This window comes from Nothoprocta perdicaria, unplaced genomic scaffold (assembly GCF_003342845.1).
Source record: "Nothoprocta perdicaria isolate Ctin4 unplaced genomic scaffold, notPer1 scaffold_7, whole genome shotgun sequence".
NCBI classification, from domain to species: Eukaryota; Metazoa; Chordata; class Aves; order Tinamiformes; family Tinamidae; genus Nothoprocta; species Nothoprocta perdicaria.
The window spans coordinates 7,115,369-7,140,809 of NW_020455976.1; the positions used below are offsets into that span (position 1 = coordinate 7,115,369).

General features: G+C 35.1%; 1 protein-coding gene across 1 annotated transcript in view; it reads left to right on the top strand.

Annotated features, from left to right (window-relative positions):
* Positions 1-25,441, top strand: part of ATRNL1 (attractin like 1) — a 406,499-nt gene that overhangs the window by 349,708 nt on the left and 31,350 nt on the right. Inside the window, exon 29 of the mRNA XM_026050694.1 lies at positions 10,542-10,656. Within this exon, the coding sequence (XP_025906479.1) occupies positions 10,542-10,656 (115 nt within the window). The remainder of the gene's footprint in view (positions 1-10,541; positions 10,657-25,441) is intronic.

Here is a 25,441-nt window from a genome sequence, read left to right on the forward strand (position 1 = left end):
TTCTTGCGGGATGCAGCGCAATTCAGAGTGTCGCAGTTACAATGGCAGCTAATAAAGGATTGTTTGCTTAGAATATTTTATAAAGCTTGGTTTCTATGGTAACTAGCTTTATGAATAGTTTTGACTTCAGGAATAACATCTCTTTGATGGGTGATCTCAAACCTCAACTCTTATTTAAGTAAATAGGATCCTGCCTCTTCTGCTTATTGTATTACCCAGTGATATTTGACATGGGGCATCTATTTCTGTGAAAGAAGAAAAGAGACACTGTGAGACTGGGAAAGGTGTTGAAAAAGGGAGAAAAAAATGGAGGGGAATCGGGAGAAAAGGATGGTTATGTTAAATGCGAGGCTTACCACATTAGTCTAATAGAAGTCTTTTTTTTTAAATAAAGTGGATATATGTATAAAACGAAAAAAATGTGTTCTGTTGACTGAAGTATAGGATAAGCATTCTTTTGTCTTACTATTGGCAATGGATTAAACTCTAGTTAGAAAAGTAGATGAAGAGAAACCATTTGGTTAGAGATATGAAAAATACAAGTGAGCACAAAGCTTTGTGGAATGTAAGGATTTGAAGCAATCTACAATGAAAAGCTCAGAGATCTGTAAATTCTCAAGGAAATTTACTTTTTGAGAAAGATGGTCCTTTCTCAGTGAAAATGGTCTGTCATTTGAAGAAAGATGTTTTAAACATCATTGCTAACTCTGGGATTTTACAATGTAAAATTTAAGGTGAGGACATTTCATGAAACAAAATGACAATCATTTCTCTACTCTTCTGTGATAAGAATGGTGACTGTTTTCATTGGTTGTGTCTATATATTGCCTTCTCCAAGAAAGTAATAAAACTATAAAATAATTGGCAGTCTCTTGCTGTGTCTTAGGAAGTGTGAGTGGAACGCTAGTGCAAGCTGAAATGAACTTTGGAAATATGTATCACACACTGGCTACTGTTTTTCACCTACCCRTTACCCAGGGGCTAAGCATGTTTGGAATATATTAATTTTTACAACAGAAAATGAGTGTCAAATTTTAATAGGCTGTGTTCATGCAACAGATAAATGATGTAAAGGAGTCTGATACAAATTTGATATCAGCCCAAAGTACCTGATATTTCAACGTACTAATCCAAGTTAAGCAAATAATTTATACAGTAGGTCTCTGAAGGTTTGTAAAAAAGGTTGCAAAACTTAAAAAAAAAATAAAGAAACATTTTTTGTGTTATTTTCCTATTTTGTTATAGTAAAAATGCCTTAATTTAAAATAAAAAAAAATCCATCAGTTATCATGTTAAGCTAGCAGGAGCAATGTATATGAATAATTTCATTCATGCGAGTAATCTTGTTTGCTTTAATGAAACAGCTTCACTGAGCACTAATTCTCATGTGTCTAATTATGTGTAGGCTTAAATCCTGCTACAGAGAGTCTTATTTCTTGTGCATTTTCAGTGAAGTTCCTCATTTTTGCGACTACAGTCAATGCTGACAATCTTGATGAGTAGCAATCTTTGAAAGTAATATTTACTGATAGTACTGAAGTTTGAGTTTATTTGCAGGATTTTTCAAAGAAGCTGGAAGGAAATTAGCAATATATTGTTAGACCTCCAGCTAGTACAAATGAGTTTTATTATAGTTTAGTTGTTAKCTGTATGTCTTGCTGATTTAGTCAGCTGAGGTTTATCTCATAGACRCTTAGGATTTGAATTCATAGAATTCAAGTGCAAAACTGTACCCACACAGGAGTCTCTTCCTGTTCCTCCCTTCTGCCCCTGGAATTGCTATGATCTGACCCAAAATAACATACCCTACATTGTCACTAGTATGAAAATTGTTGCAGATTCATGGATCTTAAATATAAAACTTACTAGTTTTAAAACATTTTTGGTTATGGTATGCACGTTGTATAGCTGTCCTTGAGCAAGGACAGTTCAGACAAAAGCTACATCATACTTCCAGACTTTTGGTTCATGTCTTCCCTACATTCAATAGGGTGTGATGTGTGGAAGCTGTCGTGAGAACGAGCCATTTGTTCTTCTAGTGCCATTAGCATTTTTCTTCTGCATTAAGAATATTGCCAAGTTTGCAATTTAATCCTTTTTGCTGACAGTTTTCACAATGTGTCTTGCCTTAGTTCTCGTGTGTGTGTGTGCTGTAATTATCATTACTGCTACTACAGCTCTGGGTATAAATGTTTTAATTTACAATTTACTATACACTGGGCACAGTGAAAAAAGGCATGGCTATAAATGAGTGTATTTTGGGTGGCATGCAAGATAAAGCAGAATTTGTATTGCATCTTTCTGTCCCATGAAAGATGATAGAGGCTTTGGAGGGACCGTGTCCTCTTTTGTCAGATACTTGCTGGTAAAATAGCCTCCTATAAATACATGGGAGTGACAAGTTGGTCTGAAGTGCTAGTTTAAGCAGCACTAATAACAGTCAGTAATTTGTCAGCGCTGGAATGTGAAGTTTTCATAGACATGAGTCTTTCAGATTGAATTGTGAAGGAATGACAAAATTCTCCRCTTATTTCTCATTTCTGTTCCTTGGAGATTCAACAGATATACTTGTCTGGGAAACAAATGTCCATTTAGCATCTTTTTACTGCACAGAACTGCTTTGACTTACAGAATTTGAAATGGCAATGGGAGGAGTTTACAGGAAAGTATCTAGGGATACGTGATGCTTGGTATATGTCACAGACATAGGGGCTTGGATGCTTTTCCCAACAAGATCTAGCTAACAGCTGCCAAGATGAATTTCTGTTCACTCACTGGACACCAGTGCTGCCAGCCTTTAATCAGGCTGATACAGCTTAATAGGAGGATGTTCTGCAGGCTCTTGGGTATTCCTCTGGCAGAAATCCAGTAAAACTACTGCACACACGTCATTCTGCAGGAGTTGCCTTCAAAGGTTCCCAGTTTAACCTGGAACCACCCATACTTCAGGGCGAGATGTAAAATTGCAGTAAAAACGTGTTTATTTGACATTATGAACAACTTGGAAACAGCATACATGGACATAAAAAAAGGAAGGAAACACAGCATTTTTGCAACTAGCTAATATTTGGATTTAGCTTCAGTGTCTTGTGTCCTATTCAGTCAACCAGTTGTGAAAGTCRAGCAGATTGCAGGATGATTCACACCAGTGCCAAAGTTCAGAGAAACCAAAACCTCTAGGAAGGAGGATGCTTTACTGAAGAGAAATCCTGATTTGAGATTATTTCTGCGAACCCCATGGAGAGTAACTGCATCTGTAGTTGTTTCTTGTAGCTTAATTTTAATTCAGATTTAATCAGTGTTAATTCACAACTCTTGCTAATTAAATACCATCTAACATAGCATTAGCTTTTGATATGTTAAAGTCCTTTTAAAACACGTGCTCTTGCTAGAAGTGAGACAATATAACCACTTTAGCTGCAGTAAATATAGGTCATGAAATAGCAATATGGCCCTTCCAAGCATAAACATTTTCAAATTAATACATAAATTCACCATGAGTGCGTAACCTTTGATAACTGACAACTAGATTCTAATTGGGAAAGGTTGCAAAAAAAAAAAAATACAGCATATCATTAGATATAAATATAATTGAAATATTGAGGTAAGACAATAAATTTTAAGGATAACAATGCATTTGGCTGACTGCCACAATAATCACAACTTGGTAATCATTTATTTTGTTTAATTCACACCATTTTCATAAAGGTAAAGGGAAATAACTTACAAATGTGCTTTAAGAGCTCCATAAATATTTTGAAACAAGAAATTTAACTGAGTGCTTTTGAAAGATCATTGACTATGGAAAAAGCACTAATAAGAAGCACTAGAGGAATTTCTGTCAGGTGCTGTTACATTTTTGTAATTCTGCTAGCCTAAGATCTGTTGGATACTATAGAAATTTTCAGAGAAAAATGGTGCATCCTGAAAGTAGGTTAGGTAGTAGTAGTTGGGATAAACTTTGGGATAAGTTGTCACTGGCTGGATGACTCAGTCACAAAAGCAAGGCAGTCATCTCCTTTAGTCTCTTTTAAGCTGCTCCAGGACATGGTTTTTAGCTTGCATTGCTGTTGGAAAGTGGATAAATACCTCAGATGGATTAATGGGTCCTAAAATAAAGTTATATATTGCTAAGAAATCCTCAGCCAAAAGAAGCTGCTGCATGGAATTGCAAAGTGTTGATGATGGTCTTTGTGCCTTTCTTGGAGGTTAGGCTGAAGGGAAGCGGTGCACTTGCTAATGGCATCAGAACTTTGTGGGATGGATTAAATGAAAATCATTAGTGGATGCTTATGATCTCAGCGAAGCTGTAGGGTCCTATGGAGGATTGGTGTTTCCTATGTCAGTGACAAAATAACGTGCAGAGCTCTAGCCTAGCTTGTTACTCTGCAGTGTCTCCTGACGTATTTCTTTTGGCACAGGAATGGTGTTTAATTGACAAACATTGACAAGACATTGAAGAAGTTTGTAGAAAAAAAAGTCAAACCCTTTGTGGGAAGGGAGGTGGGAAGCTGATAGTCAAAAGTATGTTAATGAAAGCTAAGATGCACCAAATATTTAGATGTACCGAATAGCAATGCAGGATAGCATTGAAAAGGTAAGAAAGCAGAGCTGATTACAGCCTTTATCTGAGATATTGTCTTTGTTTCAGCATGCAGGAGCAAGTGCCAAGTTTCTCTTAGGATAGCACTGAATCTTTTACACCCGATTGGTAAAAGCACTTTTACRCCTTACACTTGGTGAAGGCAGAATAGGAAAACCAGGATGAGTCATTCTTCTATGAAGAATGGAGCGTGCTCTGCTTTCTGCTACATTTAAAACAAAGTGTCAGCTACTGTTTTATAAAGCTTAATTTGAAAGCATAAGCATTAAGCATATTTTGAAAGCATCTACCAAATCAAGCACTGCAACCAAGTCAGCCGAAGAAATGTYGATGAATCCTGACCTGGTCTAAGTGGGAGATCAAGGTGTGTCTGGGAGGGTCAAGAAGAGCTTCAGCAACTAGAAAGAAAGTGAATACTGAAACCAAGACATTTATAGGAGTAGATGAGTCTCCAAACATAAGTATCTAAAATTGACCAAAATCTGATTTAGGTACACAAGACTTATTTTGAGACTGAGACTTGGTTATCACAAACAAAATACATAATTCAGGAAAAGAACTTGACATTAAGAGAAAATAAATTTTAAATAGCTGTGATATAACAATCTGAATCTTACCATTCTTTTTTTTCTTGTTTTCTGACCTCTTCAGAAAATACAAGTAGCCTTTTATTTCTCATTTTATTTTATCCTCTGTAAAATCTTGCACACTGATCTCTTGTAAAGTGACTATGTACATTCTAGGTATTAATCCTATCATAACAGCAAATTTGATTGCTTATTTGCCAAACCTTCCACCTTAGTGTATTTGGAATTCACCAGATTTGATTCTATGATTTAAAAAATAAGTTTGAATTAGCATCATTTATTATTTGAACAAAAAGAATAAGTTAAGCTGTGTGTGGTTTTTCTTTATTTTCCTAGAATAGATGATATTTTGTTTATAGTGAAATCTCATAACAGTAAGTAGTACTAAAACCATTTTAGTTAGGAAACATTAAAGTGATTAATGCATCGTTTTTATTTTAATACGTGATTTATACATCAGATCTGTATTTGTGCACACTGTCAAACTTTATTCAGTTCTTGTCAAAATACTTATTACTGCTGACAGGTGTAACATGCTCACATTAATCCTTAATTCCTTGATTCAATTTCCTAATTGCTTTTTTGGCATGAGATTAGAACCATTTAGTCTTACGTGGTCTACTTGTCTTATGGTATAATAATGCACTTTTAAAAATTTGATGCACCTAGAATGCCAAACAGGGGAAATATTCATATATATTTTTCTAATTCCCGAAAAATCTGAAATTCTATAGCATTTCAGCAAAATACCTTTTCTTAGAATACTAATTGAAAACTTTTGACACTCTTCATCACCTTGAATTCATAATATTAAAATATAGTTTCATTGATAATCAGATAAGAAGAGATGCTATAATTTCAATGCATTTTTCTCTAAGAAGTTCTAAACTCTCACAGCAGTCAATAAACATCTTTGTCATTGTTATTTTCTCCTACTCTTCTTGCCTCTAGTGCTGGTGCTTTGGTTGCCATCCTACCTAGTAAAAATGGAGAAATATAGCTCCTTTTTTTTTTGAGGGCTTGCCTCTTAAAGCTCCTCATTTAAGTTATACCTAAATTGCTCATTTATATTATTCTTGAATTAACAAAACAACACAATGTCATTTTGTTTTAATTTTCAAACTAAATATAAACCTGTTTTTCTGTTGTCTTATCATTATGGAGCAGGTTGTGCTTAAAGTATTTTTAATACAGACATAGATTTTTCTTTTTCCTGTAAGAGTGATGTTATCATTTGTCCTTTGTACTGAAAAAGTCTGGCCAATAGTATTACTTCTACTCAATTACAGAAATGGACCAGAGATGAGTGAAGAATCTTCCCAAAGCTCATTAGTCCCTTTCAGACTCACTCGGGCAACTGGCGTTTAGTGAGAACTTTGTAGACCTTTAAAAAAATTTTTTTTTTTTTTTTAAGCTAAAGAACCTTTTTCCAATAAAATATAGGGAGACTACTTCATGTATTTGAAGATCCTGCCCCTCTACTCAGCTCTTGTGAGGCGACACCTTGGGTGTTGTGTGTGGGTCTGAGCTCCCCAGGACAGGAGGTGTGTGGAGCTTCTAGAGAGGGTCCAGCAGAGAGTGACTAAGATCATTGAGGGATTGGAGCATCTATCTCATGAGGAAAGGCCATGCGAGCTGGGCCCGTTTAGCCTGGAGAGCAGACTGAGGGGAGATCTGATCAACATGTACAAATACCTGAAGGGAGAATGTAAAGAGGATGGGGCAAAACTCTWTGTGGTGGTGGTCATAGACCCCAGAACAAGGGGGTAAAGGGCTACAAATTGAAACACAGGATGTTTTATCTTCATATGAAAAAGAACTTCTTTACTGTGAGGGTGGCAGAGCCCTGGAACAGGCTACCTAGGGAGGTTGTGGAGTCTCCTTCTTTGGAGGTCTTCAAAACCTGCTTGGGTGCCGCCCTGTGTCACAAGCTCTAGGTGTCCTTGCTTGAGCAGCGGGGTTGGACTTCCAACCTCAACCATTCTATGATTTGTTTTTTTTTTTTGTGAATGAATTAATAAGATATTGAATCTGCATTAAAATGTGGATAAATTTTTTCTTTCTCTTTTATTACCTATCTGTAAGTTCTTCTTTCTACTTATTTGATTTTCTTTCTTTTTCATTAACAGTGATAACTGCTCTCTCACCCTCTTATTTCTTTCTGGCTTCCTTCCTCTTTCTCTTTCACCTTCCCATCTGACATACTTCTCTCTTGCTGTCATAGTGTGTGCAAGCACAGGGATATAACAGCAAAAGGTTGTTTAATAATAGAAGTGTTTGTTTATTCTGTGTTCCTCTGATAAAGTTTTATTAACTCTGTGATTGTCACTTGTGCTTTTTTGGGGAAACGTAATTCACTTCTTTCTGTACAAGGAGGGGAAAAAAAGACAATTTTAGTAAGTAAATCATGGTAGCTAAGTGCTTTGGGCAAACAAACATGTGCCTTATCTCTTCTAAAAAACCTGTGGAAAATGCATGATAAATGGCACATTTCGGAGAACATGTTATTTCACTGTAAAGTAACTTTGATTCATGGTTATGTATTTATCTTTAAACAACTGACAAACCTCAGGGTATCTAAATTATCATCATTTGCTCTACGCTTCTGTGTTCTTTTGCTAGTGAATCTGAATGATATATGGTAAGGTGATGTTTCTGCTTTTTTCAGTTATAACGTTCTACAAAAAGCCATCATCTTGAAGCACAAATAGAAAATTCTTGGTGTATCTGAGTTTTAGATCCAGTTCTCTGGAAAAAAAAWTAAAAAAATAATTTTCTCTGGTTGTATTTTGAAAGTATAAGCTTTAAACAAAGATGGGGCCTGTTAATGAAAGCTTTTACATCACACTGCTATAGAAAATATTTTGATTTGTAGTCAAGTAATTATTGATCAAATTAAAAAGGCATGTAATGGCAAATTCTTCCTTTCAGTTGTGCATCTGCACACATAGTATTCTGAATTACAATTTGAAATTAAGATTTTGATTTGCATCCCTTTCTAAATAAAAYGGAGTTATGGCATGTTATTTTGTTTGCCTTTGTGACAAATAGATCAGAGGAGATGACTTAAGTGCTCTGTTACTTGCATTAGTAATACTATTTTAATTGTGAATGTTATCTAGCAATTCCTATCCTATTGTTCTAGACACAGTGAAAGGCAGTCCATGATCCCTTCTGCAAATGTATTTATTTGTAAAATCTGTCTATCTAATAAGATGCACAGACTGAACCACTAAATAGTCAACTGTATTTACCATGTTTTCTCCAGGTGAAGATAAGAGTACCAAGTAAGAATGAGAGGTCCTTGAGTTAGGGACCGTGTATTTTAGCCCCATAATGGAAAATGAGTTGAGTGCTGGGAAACCCTAGATTTTTGCAACACCCTAGATTTTTGCAACTTGAAGCTCAAAAGGTAGTGCAACGTTTCCTTCCACGAGCCTTCTTAGGAGGCCAGATCTCTCATGCGTAGGAGTGCTGCCGTCCATCCTGTGACCATAAGCACAACCACTTAGACTGATCTCGTGCATTGGGAAGCAGGCAGAGAGCTCTGCTCGGTGTGCTCAGCCTGCTGTCAGTGCTGATAGGATGTTACCCTCCRTCCCTGCTTGTCTGATCGTATTTAACCAGCCTAGGGCGCAGAGTAGCTGCTAATCTGGGTGATCCTATCAAGAGCCTAAACAGTATGAACAGAAGAAATTACTGTTATTTTTATGTTGTTTTTTATATTGTCCTTCAACATATATAGCTCAAAGAAATGTTAAGAGCTTTCTCATACTATTTCTCTTTTCAGTAAGCCACACGAGTTGCTTTTGCACATGTGCAAGCACTGTTGAAAAGATTCTTTTTCTTTTCCCTTCCTCTCTCCTTTTCTACATTACTGCATTGCTTCTCATATAGAATCAGATCCCTGGAGGTCAATACTTGTACACCTTCTTACACAAGTTCAGACTTCTTTTCTTAAAATTTGTTGCTATTGCCTAACATTGGGCCTTTGCATTACAGATTTAAACATTAAATGCTAACAATCCACTGCACTAAATATATTTATCTATTGGCTTTTTTTGCAGGATGCTCTATAGCCTTATCTTCACTGAGCAGTAATAAGTGTCAGTTACTTGGAGATGGAAAAAAAGAAAATTGTAGCTTTACATGGTAGAAGAGCCTTAATTTTCTCTGAGTACTTTGAGTGTATTTTTAACTAGACTAAACTATCATTTTCTTAATTTATTTGAATCTGTTGACATTTATACACTTACTTTGCATTTTGCATGTAAATGGAGAGTTTTATGACTTTGAATTTTGAATCAAAATGTCAAATTTATTTTGCCTTAGGACATGTCAGATATCCTAATCATGCAAGTGAGAAAGAGGAAACAAACGTTAATGATGATTTTTAACCTAATGTTTTCAGCAGTAACTTCCTGGAGTCTCAAAAGTAAAAATCCTAAGTCTTGGCACTAAACAGAAGCATTGTAAATTCTCCTATTAATATATTTTCATATTTTATATCTGAATTTTGGTAGCAGTGATATAGTCAAAACACAACTGTAACTTAAAAAGATCTATACAGCTAATAAGAGAGAGTTGCATGGTGGCAGCAGACATCTATTACCAGCAAAAATACTATTATCCTAGTTTCATATGAGACAAAGTAGGATGCTAAGTGAACAGGCAACATTTGCAAGAAGAGTCTGTGTTTACTCAAATGTAGTAAGACTGCATCTGTTGTCTATATGTGCAAGCAAAAAATACAGAAAAGGCAAGAAATTGCTATCTCTATTTACTGCTCTGCGCATGTCTGTGACTCATGGCGTCGATGAAAGTTATTTATTTGTTTTCTTTTTACAGAGGTAAAAATGAGTCTTCAAAAGATAGGACTAAAACCTTAAACATTGGCTGGGGTTCATCTTATGGTTTCGTTATTAAGATCTGTTCAGCAGCAGATGTCTGTTGAGGCAAAACTTTTTCATGCAGATTTTTCTTATTCTGAGGAATATTGTACAGGAAAACTTTGATACTTGCCCATACGACTGTGTGTACCAAAAAAGTATTGCCATTTTCTAAGCTCAGTAATTTCATATCACTAAATGTGGTGAGCTATAAAACAAAGTATAATTTTGTTGTCTTTGTGATCATTTCATTTTTTCTGTTTGATTAGGTTTGTAGCGTGGGCTGATAAAGCCCATTTTAAGTTGATTAACACGGGAAAGACAATTTACTTAAATGTAAAGAACTAATTGGGGAAAAATAGCTTTGTACAGTTAGTGAACCTTAAAATACATTAAAGATATATATGTAAAAATGTAATGGAAGTTTCTATCAGACTTTACATAAGTATGTTCCTTTTCCAGGGTGCTCCAAAACCGATTGCCATTGAGCCGTGTTCGGGAAACAAGGCAGCAGTCCTCACGGTATTCTTGTGTCTGCCAAGGGGATCATCAGGAGTGCCACCCCCGGGTCAATCAGGTAAGGGTCTGGTCAAGGATCATTACATCTGTCTTTGTGCAATGCACTCGCTTGGGCGATCTCASCCACACAGAACCACCAAAATAGTCCAAAGTATGATGGCAAGGTGCTGCTTAGACAAGTTGCTGGAATTGAGTGTTCTATCCAAATAAAGTGATCGACGTGCCATGGTGTGTCTCATCAGCACTTCCTGCAGCAATATGAGTGGCTACCAGCACACTTCAGACTTGTCTTCCAGGGTTGTGCCACCACAGGGATGGACGTCTTGTTTCCCATCCTTGCCTTCCATCATTCCGTCCTCAGTTATAGTTGATGTAAATGGTGCTGTGTAGGGACACTAGTGAGTGTTCTCTGTTCAAGTTTGTGTTTCGTGCACCAACTTCTAGTGAAAAGAGTGGAGAGCTTTGTGTTTTCAGATCAGTGTATCAATACATTTCATTTACAATCTTAATATTTTCCAGAATGCCTGTTGGGTGAAACCTAGGATTGTTCATCTTAGGCTGCTTCGTTAAGATGTTCACCTTGCAAAGTATTCCAGCTCATTTTAAATCGGCATTTACTGGGGGTATTTCTCAGCTTTACTTTGATCTGTGCTTGATCATTGTAAAATTATAATAGTCCTTCTTGTAACATATCTCCTAAACAGGAGGCATCTAAATATACTTTTTTGATACTTTAAATACTCTGTATAATGATATGATGCAAAATGGTCATGATTACAAAGTTTGGACAGTAATGTGGCACTGTACAGTTGAGCAGTTTGCTATTTAAGGATTCATTGGCGTGGCTTCCAAAATGAACACCTTTGTAATGAGCGGATGGTTGTATGGTATATGCCCCAAATGCTCTCGTAAGCCAGAAAAATGCATTAAGGATAACTTTTAATATTAAACAGCCAAAAGTATATCCTTTTAACCTTCAAAAATCCATTTAAGAGATTAAAAAGTATTGAGTAATGATGATGGGGGGGAACTTGGTTGACTTATGTTAGAAATATGTTCCACTGAGTGTTCTTTCTTCTCTCTTTGGCCCGATGGCTGTCTTTGTGTGTGGTTTTTCTGTTTGTTTTGTTTTGCTTTACTGAATCCTAAGGTGAGGATTTCTTAGCATGCTGTTCATGGATTAAAATATGATTTCTGGAAATGGTGCGAAAATAAAAGTATTACTGATGCTTTGTCAAGTACATTTCTTGGAAGAAATATGTAAATGAACGTTTTCTGAAGAGAGCAGTGAGGGAGGAAGGATATCTACAGTATTCCCTGTTCATGTTTTAAGGAAGTGAAAAAGAAACAAAAGTGTTTATAGCCTTACAAAAAAAGGAAAACATTATGAAAGGAAATTAAAAGTAATTACTGAAATTGAAGCTTAAAATGGTTTTTTTTCTGTTTTCAAATTTACTTTCAGTGCAGTTCTCTGAAGTAAAAATGTTTTTATCTAGTTATTTCATAAGCATCTCTTTTACTATTTACTTTTGAAAAATAAATGTTGTGCTTTGCATGTAAGAAAGACATGAAGGGCAGTAGATTTTCCAAAATTGGAAGCGAGTTCAACAACAGAACAGATGTGACATTTTGAGTTCCCAATAGGTTGTAAAATACTTCTTTACACATGTTACCGTCTTAAGTTCTGGTCTATTTTATTACTCTTCCTTGCATTGGTTTTCCAGGTGTGTATTTCAAGTCATTTTTCCCCATCTGTTATTAAATCCTTGTCAGCCATGTAACATATAGTGTTTTTTTTTTTTTTTTATTCCTTCAGCAGCTTTTATTTTGTTCAGGGTCACAAGCAAACCGTTTGAGGTGTGCAACCCTGCTGAGTACATCATTAGATTATATGGCTATAATCATTTTTCTTAAATGTAATGAATTTTGGTACTCATGGAATGCTTTCACTGTATGTGACCATGCATAGTCTAGAAGCYATTATACAAGTTTGTTGGCATACCTGTAGCTCCGCTAATTCACTCGATTCCTGTCCTGCAGCACTACCTGCTGCTCTTTTCCTGGGCTTCCTGGGAGCAGATGCTGCTGACTGTGCCAAGTTATTAGAAATGGGAAGGAAGCTGTGTGCTGCAGACATATGTTTGCTGTGTAGTTGCTTTCCCTTATGACCAAAGCTTGGTTAAAATAGTGATATTTAAGTTGATGGAAATGGTGTGCTCAGTAATTATGCCTTGGCAAGTAATTTTAGACACCTATTATGTGAATATCAACCATTTTGAAACTCATCAAGATCATTTCAGGATAAAATTGACAGTGAATCAAAAATATTTGTTTAAATGACAAAATGTTAATAACGCCGATTCTCAGCTCACAATGAGAGATRGTGGATTTCATTTCTTTGTACATTTGTGAGAAATACAAAGAGATAATACATTCTTTTTCCCCATATAACCTTCTCTCTAAAGTATAAAGCTATCTTTTTCCCACAAGTAACTAACCTAAACTCTTTTGAAATTGTTTGAGCACTATCCCTACTTTCTTAAGATCAGGATTTGATCGAAAATGAATTTTGCACCTCCAAATTTTACCTTAACAAATATTGTTGAAAAATCTCTCTGAATATTTAAATGAGAATCCAATGTAAAGATAACTCTGAGCAGCATATGTTCTATACCTCACCTTTCTCAGCACCTGGAAGAAGATTTGAAACTACAGATGGTGGGCTCTGGCCAAAGGCTAAACAAGACAAAAATTTATCTAGGAGAGACCATATGTCTCAATGAAGAGTTGTGTGTGCTCTACTTCTTGTAGGAAATACTTACAACTTTATAAAACAAGATTACAGGCAGCACTCTTTGAATTTAAGATATAATGCTAAAATTATGTAGATAACAGCTAAATAGGCATTTGATTTGTAAAGATTGATTTGTAAAGACCATTGTTGTAAATGTGGATGAAATATTAATAGAATTTATTTAATGCAAAARTAAACACTGTGCATTGTGACTTGCATTTCAAAAGAGAACTTTTTTGATGAAGTAACAATTTGTACAGTTAAATGTCTTGAAAAACAAGAAAGTTGTCAGGTATCTAATAGACAGGAATGCTGGCAGGGTGTCAGTTTTGGAATGATGCTTACACTGTGAAGTGCATATTTCTTGCCATATAAAATGTTGCATTAACTATTTACTGAGTATTGGATACAGCATTTTGAAGGCTGCATTGTCTGGTATACATAGTCAGGAGAGAAGCCTTCAACTATAAAAAAGGGAGAAAAGCTTTACCTGGAGAAGAGTTACAGAGCTTATATGAAAAGCTTCTTTCTTATTTCTTCATTTAGGAATAGGGCTTSTAATTCTGCATATATATGGAGAAAGCATGCTTTTGTGAGGGTGAAGAAAGACTGTGAGTAATGGTAGCTGGGAGGGGAAGAGAAGTTGGAAAATGGAAAGAAATGGGAAAGTATTCATAATTAGTAGATTATTTAGGCTCCTTAATGTATAAAAAAGAAAAAGAATATAAGACCAAAGAGAAGAGGAAATCTGTGAAAGGATTCAAGTTTACATAAAACAGAACAGGGTTCTGCTTTCTATTCCTTTCTAGCCAATTTGTTCATTATCCCATCAAAGTAATGTCTGAGACGCATCCTACAGGTGTATTAAAGTACATAGGCTTTTCCACATCATTCTGCTCTTTGTCCYCTACCAGTCTACCTCTTTAGACTATCTTCTCTCCTTCTTAAGTCTTTGTAGCTTTGGAGACAGTGACTTATTTTCTGTGTTTTATTTTTAGAAAGGTTTTTTGATACTCTAAATGAAGATTTCATGTTTATAATCTTAACAATCTAACAATGATATTTATCCWACCTAAAGTGATATGTTAGTAGGAAAGCATTACTAAAATATGGAGCAAAACCATGCTACCCACAATGCCACCCCCACAAGTAAAAGAAACCCATCAGAATTAAAGATATTCCTCCTATGAAATTCTGAAACAATTCTATTTATCGTCTCGGAAATGCAAAATAAACTGGAAACAAACCAAGCTGTGTATTTCACCAAAAAAACTTTAGATATCTAGAACTTGTGTTAAGATACAGGGGTGAGTCAGGCAAGTTATCTAGGTCAAAAACCTATGAGGATGTACATAATTTGCCAAAAATGTCTCCAGAAAAAAATATTTTATACATCTGTGAATGATATTACTGTGGTAGAAATTGCAGTGATGATTCACATTGCTCAGCTTGCAGAGATGTATGATCTTATTAATTTGACCTGAAGTTATGCAGTTAAGATGTATTATTTTGAAAATCTCTGTGAGAAACAATCTTTTGAAAGCTTACTTCAACAGGCTGGACTGTGTGAAGATTGAGTTTAATCTATTTCTCTAATCTAAGGCATGCCTAGAGCGTTTAGTATAGAAATATAATTTTGGTAATTCCTTTGAGGGTTGATCTGTCTCTGCTACTAGCCAGTAAAATACGCCAAAAACAGAGAAAATATTCTACAAGACAAAATATGTAAGAATATTAAAATACTCTTTGTAATAGTTTAATGACTACAACTAAAACTAATTATTTTAAGCAATTCTTTCATTTTATGGACACAGATCTGTTTGTCAAGTGGAGTGATTTCAAAAGAAGTAGTCCTGAGCTCTTTTTAGTTAACTGGAGATGCTTAGCAAAACAGGTCTGTAAGATTGTGGAAGTTGAAATAATCTATTCTGAAGATCATTTTACTAAAGAATTTGCTTTCTTTTAAATAGTAAGGTCTATTTTTGGTGTGATTATTTTCTGCTTAATTCCATTCTTCTGCACTGCATCAAATGAGGGAGCAGACTGTGTTTATAGTATTGATGCTGTGAAAAGAACACAGTGGTAAGTGGCAGATGGTGGGGATGCTTACTTAAAAAAATATTTATGGCAATAGCAAATAGTGAAAAACAAAGTAGATCAATAGGTCCCAGCAGTCAAACTCCTTCTCTCTTTCCCCCAACGATTATTTTTGCAGCCTGGAGGGTTAAGTCYTTATCCAAAAAGCACTAAGGTTCTTAGCATAGTAAACTATTGTAAGAGATGAAAAATGAGATGGGTATTGATTTTTTTTTTGTCTGGTCTTATTGTTAAGAATTTTAGGTGGTTCTGTTGTAAACTGGTTTTTATATTATACTAGATGTAGGACTTTGATTTCTTTATTCTTTCTTTTTTATTCTTCTGAAAAATTTATTTGGAAAGGACATGAACACTTTAATGTGAAGAACAGCATGCAATATAGTATTTACAATGTGTCTTCCACAAATCTAGGTAAAAGTAACTTATTGACTGGCCAGTAAAAACAGCATACTACATAGCTATCAATTGAAGAAAAAAAGGAGGAGGATGGGAGGAGAAGGTGAAATTGGTTGTTTTACAATATTATTACTGGATTTCCTGCCCTAGAGGGACWCAATAAAATGAAATGTATTAATAAAAACAGATACCATGAAGATTTCTTTGACAACTTGTTATTCATTGTTCAAACCAAAGCTGTCACTTTTCCTCCAGTGTATTATGAAAAGAATTCCCTTCCTTGTAGAGGCTTCTTCAACTTTATGTGTATGAAGGGAGCTGAAAGCACGTCTGATGAGGCTGTATGAGTTTYGAACACTGTGAAATGTGACTGATGCATTTTAGGATCACAGGAGTTAGGGGATTTCCTCTCCCAACTCATGGTGAATACAGAGGCAGTGGTAGAACCTCATAGTTCCAAGCTTTTGGCTGTGACAAGATGCACTAGAACACAAAACTTTTGTTCAAACTGAAAAGAATCATTATCCTCTGATCCTATCTGCCTRCTCCTCATTAGCTGGAGTGCCCAAGAGTTTAAATGTTTGTAAGGCTGACACTCAGGATGGAGCAAGTAACCCAGACTGTGCCTGCAGGAGTCAGTCGCATTCCTCCTACCAGGTTTTCAAGGCCCCTGTGTATTCTGTTCTCACAACTCAGGTTCGAAGGCTTAGCTTATAGCTGCAGTATTAGAGTACTTTCTGATTTTTAAGCTAAATTTATTCATAGAAAATTATGTACATTTCTTTCGTGGAAGAGGACCTTTCTCTCATACTTGTTGTCACCCTGACTTCCGTTACCCACAGTATTTTCATACAGCAATCGTATGTCTTTTCCACTTTATTTTTTTCCAGACTGAAGTAAATGTAGCTTCCTCTAAACAACATGGTTTTTAGTCTTCTGCAAACCATTGTCCAAGTTTCAACTTGAGTTTGGATTTCTTTATTTTGCTTGACTGGATAGGACTTCACATGGAATTCTAGGTAGAGTCTGGTCTTAAACAATGGAATTAACATTTCCTTCTTGTATTCCCTTAATATTTTCTTTTTTAAAAACTATGCTTCTTTCCATCTCAGTCCTTCTATGGTCAACTTTAGTCTTTATAGTCTATGTCCATCTTCTCTTTCTCCAGAAATGAGGAACTGTATAAGTTTCTGCTTCTCTTCTCAAAATACATGACTTTGAGTATTGCCTTGTTGAATTTGGATGTATTCATATTCCTTAAATTCATGATGTCATCCCTTTATGCTTTATATTCTACTTCCTTGATGATATAACCCAGTTTTTGTCATGATTAAATTTCAGCAGCCCACTCCTACTTTTCTGCTGACTTCTTAATGAAAATATTAAGACTAGTAAAAAGATTGATTCTTAATGCCATACTGTATGCTTTCATCAGCTTTCTTTTCCTTTTTAAAAGCTATTCTTGTTGTTTTCCCCTTTTGCAACTATTTGTTCTATGTAATAATTCATCTTTTTTTTTCCAGTGATAATTAGCCACAGTATCAGATTTTTATAGACAGGAAAGCCCAGAATATTAGCTGGATTTCTGACAGCTATCGGACTAGTCTGGCACAATCTTTGACAAAATTTTGATTCATTTTGGCCCATTATCTATTTGACATATAACTGAGTCATTAACAGATCTGTATGTAGCTAGGTAACTTTATTTTTCTTTAACCTAAACAATTCTGGTATGAAATAAATAGCATCTAAGTCTTCTCTATTTATATGCAACAGCATTGAAGTGATAGATTTATTAAAGTTCTATGCTACAAGCCTTTTTTTTTCCTTGTTTTCTTTCAGAATGYTGTGATTGAAATGATCTGACTGCCTTCATGTCAGTTTATAAAACTTGTGTTGTTTCTATTGCCATATGCTCATTCCATTATCTATCTTATTTGTATTTCTTTCAAAAACATAATCTTTCTTATTGAAAACTCAGACGAAGAATTCATTTAGTTTTCGGGTCAAATCTAGAAAGTATTTGATCTCAATCTTGTTCTTTGTACATAATGAATCTTTGTTTTCTTTCCTCTTATATAATAAAATCCTTTAGATATTTGTCATATTAATCACCTAAAAGGTTCTACTCAGCTTGATTTTTGATAATATTGTACATTGCCTTACCTCTANAAAAAAAAAAAAGAGCATATAATCATTCAAAAGTTCATTGAGTTCCTTCTAGCATAGTTAAAAGAATTACAACAGACTCCATTTAGAAAATTGGGGACTTATTCACTAATATTCTGCTGCTTTTCAACTAGCAGCTCTTATTCCTGGCCCAAAAGCAAAAATATCAATATATCTTTATTCACTAAAGAGCAAATGAACTCTTTACTCTTATGTGTGGCCATCAGAGTATAATATACTTAACTCCTCTAGTTTGGATAAACATTATACATATCAAAATATCATACATATCATATTTTTCMTTTATTCTCTTTAGGGATGAGGGGGAAAGAAATTGATATGATATAGAAAGAAAAGTAATTCATGAATGAAAAGAAGAAAATGTTCTGTAGAGTTAGGTCTTAAAGTCTGACTATTCCCCAGGCAGACCCTTAGTTAGGCTAAGCTTCCTCTCACTGAAACCATTGGTAATTTGCTTTTTCTTGTTTTGACATGAACTAAACAGGTGCCATTAAATAAAAAAGGGTCAGTTGTAAAAGCAACTTACAAACATGTAAAGTTCTCACTTCAGAACTTTTCTGAGAGAAGTTATATGTGATTTATATCAATTTAAATGAAAATTCCATGGGGAAAGAAATGTTTCAACTTCACTGACATGATTTACTCCACACAAGGAGAAATATTATGCTATCAAGTGATGTTTTTTTCCTATGGATAAAACTATGTTCTTTTTATTGACACAAAAGCTCAATGTTTCTTGTCCTTTTTTTCCAACAATATAACATAAAAACATGAGAACTGCTGTCAAAAAAGATGGTTAAGACGAGCTGATGTTTGGAGGGTGCAGCACTTCACTGAATATTTTTGATATGAGAGATAGTATTATCTGAATTTGGTATATATTTCTGAATTTGATATATATGAATGTATAGATCCACCTTATCTACTTTCAGGCTATTAGTCACATTTTTCCTGTAACACAAGCAGATGATTTTAATTTTGTACTGTTAAACTTTGAGGATCCAAAACAGGTGTCTAGTTGAGTTGCAAAATTAGGTAAAGTGAATAAATCCCCGTGGAGGTGATATGCTGGATGATAAGTGTCCTTCCTATTTGAGATTGGTAGTCTGCTTTTATTTTCAGTCAACATATAGTAGGTGGAGCAGATGGCCTATGGTTAAATTAGAACCATAAACCTTTCAAGGATAAATTTAGATATGATTTAAATCTTTCAGTAGAGGTCCCATTGCCTATTCTGCCTTTCTCTAACTTTGAATTCATTGAAAATAAGTACCTGTTTTATCAACAGATGACAAATTGGTTAAAATCCATGTCTATGAAGGCTTGTAGTGAGAATTGCCTTGATTATTAGTCATAGCACCATGGAAAGTTTAATTCATCACTGGGACAATGGAATTTACCCATAATCTACCTTTCCGTAATTATTTTACCAGAGTCTTGGGTTAGGATGCTTCTAGTATCTGTTTTGGGGATAAATCTACCTAAAATTATACGGAGACCAATCACAGTTATCATTCTATGGCATTTGATGGCATCCATCTGTTTATTTACAAAACCATTAAAGACTTATTGAATTAATCAACTACAGAGAGGATAAATTGAGTTATCATCTATAGTTTAATTCGGTCCTTGCATCTGCTGACTTTTCAGCCTATATGGTGTGCTCTGAAATTACTCAGATTTGCACACCCAGGCTTCAAGAATGCATTTACTTCACAGTCTTTTTATACCATTTCAAGTGAATTTCTAATGCGTGAACATTTTTCTGATTCAGGAAAATGTTGACAGAAAGATGTCAGGCCTTTCTGTTCTTAGCAGAATAAAAGCATGATAGGACAGTTCTGGCTTGAAAGTACCTCTTAAGAGTTTGCAGTTGCTCAATTTCTAGCATCATTTTATCTAAGCCCTTTCAATCAATATTGTGCAAGTACTGTAAGAAGCTAGATCTTCAACCTTATACACACAAATTAATTTTGAAAAAAAGCAAGTACAACATTGTAAGTGTAAATGAAAAGACATAAGATTTCAAGTTCAAACCTTTCTGTCAACATTGAATAAAAGACTGTTAGGAAAGACATCTCAATGCAATACTCTTTCTTGCAATAGGAGTGAGTTTGTAAATAGTGAACTCTGTTCTCATGGGCTTTCTTCTCTCTTGTGAACGAACCATCACTTGACTGTGAAGGGAAGTGGTAGTGAAGAAGCTAGTTTGGGTCCACCAAAGGAGTTGTCAAATCAGGTTTTATGCCTTACAGGTRAGGCTGCATGGCTCCAGTTCTCGTTGGGTGCTGGAAGCAGCTTGCATGCTTTTCTGTGATGCAGAGCCTGTGTGAATAAGTTCTACCCTATCGAGTTTTGCTTATTCTGGATTCAGCTTTACTGTCTTTGTTCTCTCGCAACACACTACCTGAATAAATTGTCCATGGAGCTGAAGATTAATTGCTTCACCATTCTTACAGAAGAGAAGTTATTAGTTAGGATATTTGCAACATCTTCCAGATATTTAGTAGTTTCAGGTCAGTACTGGCTCTGTAAAACCTGGGTTGATGTCTGAGTCTCTCTCSCTTGTACTTTAAACACCTATGTACAATGATCTGGAACTAGATAAACAGTGGGTCCATGTGACAATGTCTCCATAGAACACAAAACAAATAAATTAAAAAATATATATATAAACCTAATCTTTCTAAAACTTTTGGGCCTGGATAATGCTAAAATTCCAGTTTGCTAAGCATGAATTCAAACAGTAGCAGAAAAATGACCACTCCTGTCAGTTTGTCCTTCATTTCAATAATGTTGTTGTACATGCTCAAATAATGCTAGTACACAACTGAAAGACTASCAAAGTTATTGCAAAGATAGGCTATTTAGGATTGAGAGAGAATCAATGAGRTAATTATGGAAAGATTAGGATGACAGTTCATCTACCCTTTGCACCCATTCTGTGCTTAGTCCTTCCATTTGGATTTGTATTCATTGCCTATAATTTTGTCTCTCTTCTGTGAGGTACTCGGTGTCCTCTGCATTCTTTAAATGCTATAGACTATAAGGGAAGTTAGAATACCATGTGCTTTACCATAGGCCAAGCTCTGTAAGGGAGTATATTGTGTTTCTGTATTGAAAATGAAAGAGTAAACTCTTTTTTTTTTTTTTTTTTTTTTTTTTTTTTTTTTTTTTTTTTTTTTTCCCCCCTTCTGAGAGGAATATGCCACCACATACCTGTGACTGCTGTTCAAGGCTTCAGTAGTTACAGGTATGTCTGGGAACATTTGCAAGGGACATCTGTCCCTGTTAGCATCACTCAGTGCAATTACCTGGCCACATAACTATTTTGGGTCTGTGCTGTCCTTCCTCCTTAATTCTCCCTTTTTACTCACTTGGAACTCTATCTGCCTCTGCATCTCATAGCTGTAGTCCAAATTCATACTACAGTGGGTTGGGCATGGCTTGCTGACTGTAGTTGATGCTCTCAAAAGGGACAGATGGCTTGTTGGATCTTGCATCTGCCGAGATGTTCATCTAGCGCAGACTCCAGTCCTGACTGTGCTAAGGACTGCCCGTGTGTGYAGAAAGATTATACATTTTTTGTTTTATATAAAATGGGAATATTATTTTGGGAGGATGTTGTGGGAGTAAATGAATTAATGTTTGAGATGTTCTCAGGTTCATGGTTGCAAATGTAATAGGAAAAACCTATAACTAATCATTTATAGCATGGTTTTGCGTTTAACACCGTCCATTAATTTTGAGATGTCTGCACTGCCTCAGCAGGAAAGTCAAAGATGAAGTTAGGAATACTTTTCAATATTTGTTGATGAATTTTCAGATCGGTATCTCAGTATATAAGGTACTCTGTTCTYTTTAAGGGAAATACAGACAAATCCATTATTCCTCCCGTAGACAAATGATTCCAGTCAAATATAGTTATGCAGGAATCTTTGTCCACAAGAGAGAAATACTGATTAGTCATCATCAAGAAAAATAGATAAAAAGAAGCTTAGGCGGCACATTGTAACAGAGTGTAAAAGCCACTATGGAGGCTTTTGTAGACTTATTTTAGTTATGTATCAATATGCAAAAAGCATAACAAGTTACACTACAAACTATTAGAGCATAACATACTAYATTGAAACAACGATTGCATCTTTTCATAAGGAAGCAGGAAGGCAATGCTGGTCATGAAGCACAAAATTATTCAAGTGTAAATGTGAATTTGAAGTAGATTTTTTCTTTAAAATTTTTGGAGATTGTAATTATTCGATTCTAAATAYCCATTATTGTAAAAATATTTTTTGAATATATTCCACTTTCATTTTTATATGGATAGAAAGAAAAGAATTTTCCTGCTGTTTAGAAAACAGCAAACCATGACTGGCAGCAGAGAGGGAACCAGTTTCTGACATGTTTCAAACGATTGTTCAACTTTGAAAAATAACTATATGTAGCTTTAAAGGTTCTGATAGATTGAAATTAAAATTTAAATATTTAAAAAATGTTTTCTGATAACTTAAGAATACTTGCTCAGAATAAAAAAATATTTAGAACAGACCATATTCTAATGTACATGATTTAATGCATGATGATCTCTTCAGCATAAGAAACATTCTTAGTTACCCAGTAAGTACAGTTCTGAGTAGAATCTAAACTAAACTAAAAATGTTGGAATGGTCTGAAAACATAGGATATGTCAAGTTTCCTCCACTTTTCTAAAGAGCTTGACCATGCAAGCTGCTTCATCATGCCTTATAAAAAGCCACCATTTCTCCTTTCAGTTACTGGATCTCTAATTCACACTTTTCCCCACTAAAATTTGCACCATTCCACCTCAATTTGTACTGGAGGAAATTTGGAATGCCATTAAAGAGCAACTCTGAGAGCTCCCATTATTTTCAATAGGAATGATGCCAAGCTGCTTTCAATGTTGATTACAGAATCATAAAAACATAAGGCTGGAAAGGACTTTTAGAGATCATCTAGTCCCCTCTTCCTCTCCAAGGTACTATCAGCTGCATGTAAACAATTCCTGGCAAATGATTGTCTACCCTGATCATAAAGATCTGGAAAACGGAGTTTCTGCTTCTTGCTGAGGAAATTTATTCCAATGCATTACTGTGCTTACTGTTAGGTTTTCCTAATAGTTAACCTACATTTCTTCTGTTGCATTTTAAGACCATTATTTCTTATCATGCCCAAATTGAGCATGGAGAAAAGATTATTCCCTTTCTTCCTCTTCTCTGCAGGGTTTTATATTTTTGTTTCCCTTCAATCACCTTTCTATATATCAAAATATTCCCATATTCCAGTTCTCAGTTCTGAATTGTGATAATGGGAGTCAGTCTGAAGGAGAAGAGTAGTTTCCTCATCAAACTAATGCTACCATGGAATCCAAGATATTTAGGCACCTGTAAAGCTGTAGGATTAATTTCCAGACTTATCTTTTAAAGATATTTTGAGTTCACTTACCTGTATTTTTTAATCTGTATAAAGTGTTCTAGCAAAAGTTCATCTGTCCTCAAGCCATTTATCTTGTGTTAACTGAGGAATGGAACATAATTATTGCAGTAGAATATTTATTTATGTTTACCAGTAGCACAAAAACATATTGGTGTGCACACTGCTAATAAAATAATACTACAGCTATGTTTACAGAGAATGAATTTTAACCAAAACATTTATATCTATCTAGACAATGCTGTGTTTGTAGACAGTTACACATGTGTAATGATGCTATCGACTGAGATAAATGATTGCCTTTCTCTTTCAAAAGAAAGATATGCTCCTATGACCTCCTTTTATCTGTACAATTTTCTCCACATAAGGAATTGTGTCACTGTAGTGATATGAGTTGTACTAGTATAATTAAAATAGTCTAGCTTTTTGAATAGACAAGCCTGAAAAAGTCCCAAGGACTTCACAAGACTAGTAACTTCTGTAAACATTCAATCTAACCAGCATATAGCTCCTTTTTGGTGTTTGCTCCATGCTTTCTCTACACTCATTTTTGCACAATACCCTCACTGTATTCATTAGCTTGTATTGCATTTTTTTGGGTGCTTTGGATAAAATACTTCCTATTTCCTCCTTGTTGAATTCCCCATCTAATCACTGTAGCTATATATCCATTTTTTTTTTCCCTTTTTAAAAGCAGAAGTTGAGAGACTTTGTGTYCCCAAATTATTTTTCTTTTGATTTCAGCTTGCATGCCTGAATTTTAATGCTGCATTTCTTGCTCTGAGAGCTAAAATTTCTATTTATTCAGCTGAGCATGGGCAGCAATGGTACAGTTCTCCCAGCAGGGCTCACTGATCTCTCTGGTCCCTTTCTTTGAAGGAAGCTGTTTCCACTTATTCCTTAGTGTTCCTAGAGAAATTGCCAGCAAATCTGGAGATTAGTACTGGCTATTCAAGGAATTGGTCTTGTAATGATTTCTTTTGTAGAATGAAATTATATATATATATATATGTATATATGAATTTGTCTCCGAGAACAAAAAATAATCAGGTAGTAGTAGTAATAATCTGGAGCTGAAAAGGATGACCTATTCTTAGCAGTTGATTTGCTTCATATTTGCATGATTGAATTAACCTTAACTTAAAGCTGACTCTTAACAATTTTTGTTGTTTGTTTTGTATTATTTATGCCTTTTGGATTGCAATACAAGGGGCAGTGTACAAGGAGCCCATTGAAATGCCAGTAATGAATAAAAGCTCCACCTTGGAAGCAATGATTCTGAGTGTTCTCTGCAGCAGGAGGAAGAGAGTGGAATATTGATTTCTCAAGAAATCTTGTATTAGAAAATGAAACAACTCAAAAAAGGTGGGAGCTGGCAATGCTTCAGGAAGTGCATTCTCATCTTTGCTTGTGGATGCCATTTATACCACAAATCTACCTCTCTTTAAGTGGAAAGCTGTTCTATCAGATCTTGGGAAGGAAGCCTACTTTCTGTTGAAAACATTTCCAGCATTTCAGGGCAAACAATTTATGTAGMGGAATAGATCTCTGTTGAAAGAAATTGCAGAAGACTACTCATTATTGCATCTGCAAACTTTAAGATACTTCTTGTTTTGAAATAAGGGCTATAAAATATGCATGCTTCAGGTGCATRTTTCACCAGTCACAAATTAAAGACTTGGCTAATTTTGTCTCTATAGGTGTTTACCTTTCTTGTAACCTCCAAGTATGTTATAATATTATTTTCCCTGTCCCAAACTAGTAAGATTAAAAGGGAAAAAGAAAGAACCTTATTGAAGTTGCAAGTTGTTTCTTTCTAAACACAGCTGAAACCAGTTTTATTTCCTGTTAGTGCAGAATTAATAACTGCATTCATTCTTTTGCACGCTGACTCCACAAAGACTGATATRTCATA